Genomic DNA, 3,227 nt, shown 5'->3' with positions numbered 1-3,227 from the left:
GCATTGAAAGGAAAATGATAACATACCAATTTATTGTGAGATCCAGGGAGAAAATACAACAAAAAATGCAACAGACCGGTTGTGTAGAGATGGTGGCACGCAGACCAAAAAGGGGGAACAGGAGCAGCCAAAAAAGACCCCTTCAGATTCTTGTCCCTTCCCTTAAATATCCTCCCAGAACAGAGATACTGCTAAAATGCATATTTAAAAGATTCAGATCAGATCAACTCTTCCTACTCGGGAACCTTTTGATCATCAGGGGTAATTTTCCACAGCAACAATAGATCACCAAGACCTTCACACCTCTCGCACTGACACTCACAACATTTCAAAGGAAAGTTCTAAACAAAAGGCCAAGACAGTTCCTGTATGCAAATCCAACAAACCCAAGGAGATACCTTTTGGCCCTCGGGGGTTCCTTTCCCGCGACATGTAAATCATATCAGCGGATTACAATAGGTGAGATACACACAGTTGGAACCCCCGTCTTTGAAGAACTTCCATTGTTAAAGAAAACGCTTCAGGATGTGAATTTGACTGTCTTACAGTTTCCCCTTTTGACCCCTGAGAGCCATCTGGAAAAACAAAAGAACAAATGAACATAGAATGAAACGGTAGGGGTCAAGTGAGAATTGACAATCTTTTCCACATCCATAGCTTTTCATTTCAATCCTTGTAAATCTGGAAGTTGCAGGGGGCTGAGTACCAGGGCAGAGTGTGTGGCTCTGCGGAGGGAGCGGAGAGCGCATCGGATGTAGCAACATTGGATCAGGGTGGCAAGGAATATGATTGCGCTAACAATCACACATCCCTTGAACACCCAATCCCACCAAGTGTATGCATATTGGGCCGAGCGTGTAGATGAACTGGATAAGATTTCCGCTGTCTTCTTGGCTAAATTGACCTGCACTTGGGCTTGGGTGAGATGGTAGCCTGTGTTTTGAACGATCTCTTCAACCAAGTCCATGGTGTCTGAAAGAGCTTGGGTACTTTCTTCGTAGAAAGTGTCCTCCCACCAGGGAGAGATGTCTAGGTCCAGTGGAACTCTTCCCAAAATGTTGAGTTGACCCATAGAAAAATCCTCTGTTACTTCCAGGCAAAAGCTGTGATTTGCTGGGCAGGTCAATCCCCCATAGGAAAAGGAGTTCATTTCACTGGTGACACACCACTGTGTGTGTGACACCTGGATGGCATCTGCATATCCATGCAGAGACTGGACACTAAGGAGTTTGGAATCATTCTGTGAGAAAGGCTTGAGGGTATTACAGGTACAGATAATATAACTTGGAGTTTCATGACAACATGTGCGAGAGGTAAACAAGGTCTCTGTATCCCTTACTGTCATATACCCCATGATGTGGTCCCATTTTATTACCTGATTCTTCACCACATTGCCTATTGAGCGTATGGTGGTGGAATTTGGAAAAACCTGTTCTGGGTGAATAAGTGGGAAAGTGACAAAGAACCCGATACAACCAATACATTCATTGTTGGTATACATTAAAACAGTGGACAACAATTCTGAATAATTGATATCTGTCATTTCTCTAGACATGAACCATCTATGTAAATCTAGAGTGTCGATCAAATCGTTTAGGGCGTGTCTAGGAGTTTTTTGTAGGCGAAGATCTAGAATCTCCTGTCTAGCTGTTGTGAATAAATCTCGTGCATATGTTTTGCATGCAATATCATGTTCGATAATGCGAGTCTGGTTGAAGAGTAAATGACTAACAGTTAAAAGGGCTCGCGCCTCTGATTTGACTGCTTTGATGATGTTTTCATTACTATTGATGAGGTGTTGAAAACCAGTGGCTACTTGATTTGCTATCCATGATGAGTATAGTGTTTGGTCAGTTATCCTGAAAGAATTGGAAATGGAGTTGGCTGAACCGAAGAATCCAGTAACACCAGCAAGTAAATCTCGTTTAACTCTACTAGATGGAATTTGGATGGCAAGTCTACTTTTGTAATCAGAGACTAGATCATCGATGCGTGATTGTAACCATGTAAAGGTCTCATCTTTGTCGCCACAGTGAGTTAAATATGCAGATAAAACATTTGTGATGTTATAACTAACATGTGTCATTACTAAGTTGACATCATGCAATAATGTCTTATTAATGTTTCCTTTAATAATGCCGCCTGGAGGTGCTGGATATGTTTTAGGACAGTGCGTGGGTTTGCGATACCCACAAGTGGTCAGATTAAAACATCTCTCTTCATTCCAGGTGCAATTGAGCGCGCTAGTGTACGCACTCAACTCTGTTTGACACAGGCCAACGCAATATGTACCCTCCCTCCGGGATGTCCATACAAATGATTTTGGTTCGGGTTGGTCTTCTGTGGAGGAAGTTAGGTTAAACAGTAAATCTGTATATACTATGTGTGTGAGATTATGTGGGGCTGTGTGTGTGCATCTATATGCGTTTGGTTCTAGATCCTTCGTGTCATAACACTTTTTAGGGTCTAGTCCATGGTTTGACTGTTGATAAATCACTTGAATAGAACCAATTTTGGAGTGTGGTGTGTTTCTGAGTTGATACCACGTTGTGAGGTTGCGGAAAATTGATGGGGAAATTGTATAAGTTGTTATATTGAGTGTAGGGAGATGGGTGGATCCCTCTCTACAGCAAATTTTGCTGTTACAATTTTGTTCCGGTGCTAATCCGGGGGACCATGTAACTAGCTGTTTCAAAGGAAGTGTGATGTGAGATTTGTATGGCCCCTTTGAATATTTCCATACCCATCTCCCACAGTTGAAACTATGAGCAAGGAGGACTCGTTGACCCAGCTGGATGCAGGTGGTTCTGGAGACTTTTCTGGTGTCTGGAGTCCATGGAATGGCAAGGGAAGACCTGGGTAAACAGAACAGAAGTAAACAGACAGTTATTTATCAGGTGGACCTTTAAACAATTTGCATTGGGTCATGTGATACCATCTCAGTTTTGCTCTCATGGTGACAGCCACACAGCTGTTACATATGGCTTTTACCTCGTATGGTCCATGCCATCGAGGTGTGAACGCACTTTGTTTCACAAAGACACGTATCATTACCATGTCACCTTCTGTGAATCTGTTTTCAGCAGTCGGGTTGAACCGGGCATCATTGTTTAAATCCGATTGTTGTTGCTTTAATGTGGCCTGTGCATATAATACTTTAAGGCGCTCTTGTAGTTGCAATAGCACAGTTTGTTGTTTTGCCACGGTAAGAGGGCCCAGGTCTTCTG

At 42.8% G+C, this 3,227-nt stretch overlaps 1 protein-coding gene across 1 annotated transcript; it reads right to left on the bottom strand.

Annotated features, from left to right (window-relative positions):
* Nucleotides 1-609: 609 nt before the first annotated feature.
* On the bottom strand, nucleotides 610-2,363 carry LOC142879634 (uncharacterized). Its single transcript, XM_076013010.1, has one exon. It carries the CDS (start codon nucleotides 2,084-2,086, stop codon nucleotides 662-664), a length of 1,425 nt encoding a protein of 474 aa, XP_075869125.1. The 5' UTR covers nucleotides 2,087-2,363; the 3' UTR covers nucleotides 610-661.
* Between the last annotated feature and the right edge of the window lie 864 nt (nucleotides 2,364-3,227).

Source organism: Nelusetta ayraudi, unplaced genomic scaffold (assembly GCF_046127955.1).
Source record: "Nelusetta ayraudi isolate G7.1 ecotype Tasmania unplaced genomic scaffold, CSIRO-AGI_Nayr_v1 ptg000139l, whole genome shotgun sequence".
In the NCBI taxonomy this organism is placed as follows: domain Eukaryota; kingdom Metazoa; phylum Chordata; class Actinopteri; order Tetraodontiformes; family Monacanthidae; genus Nelusetta; species Nelusetta ayraudi.
The sequence above is the reverse complement of the archived record's forward strand: the minus strand, read 5'-3'. Positions and strand labels throughout refer to the sequence as shown.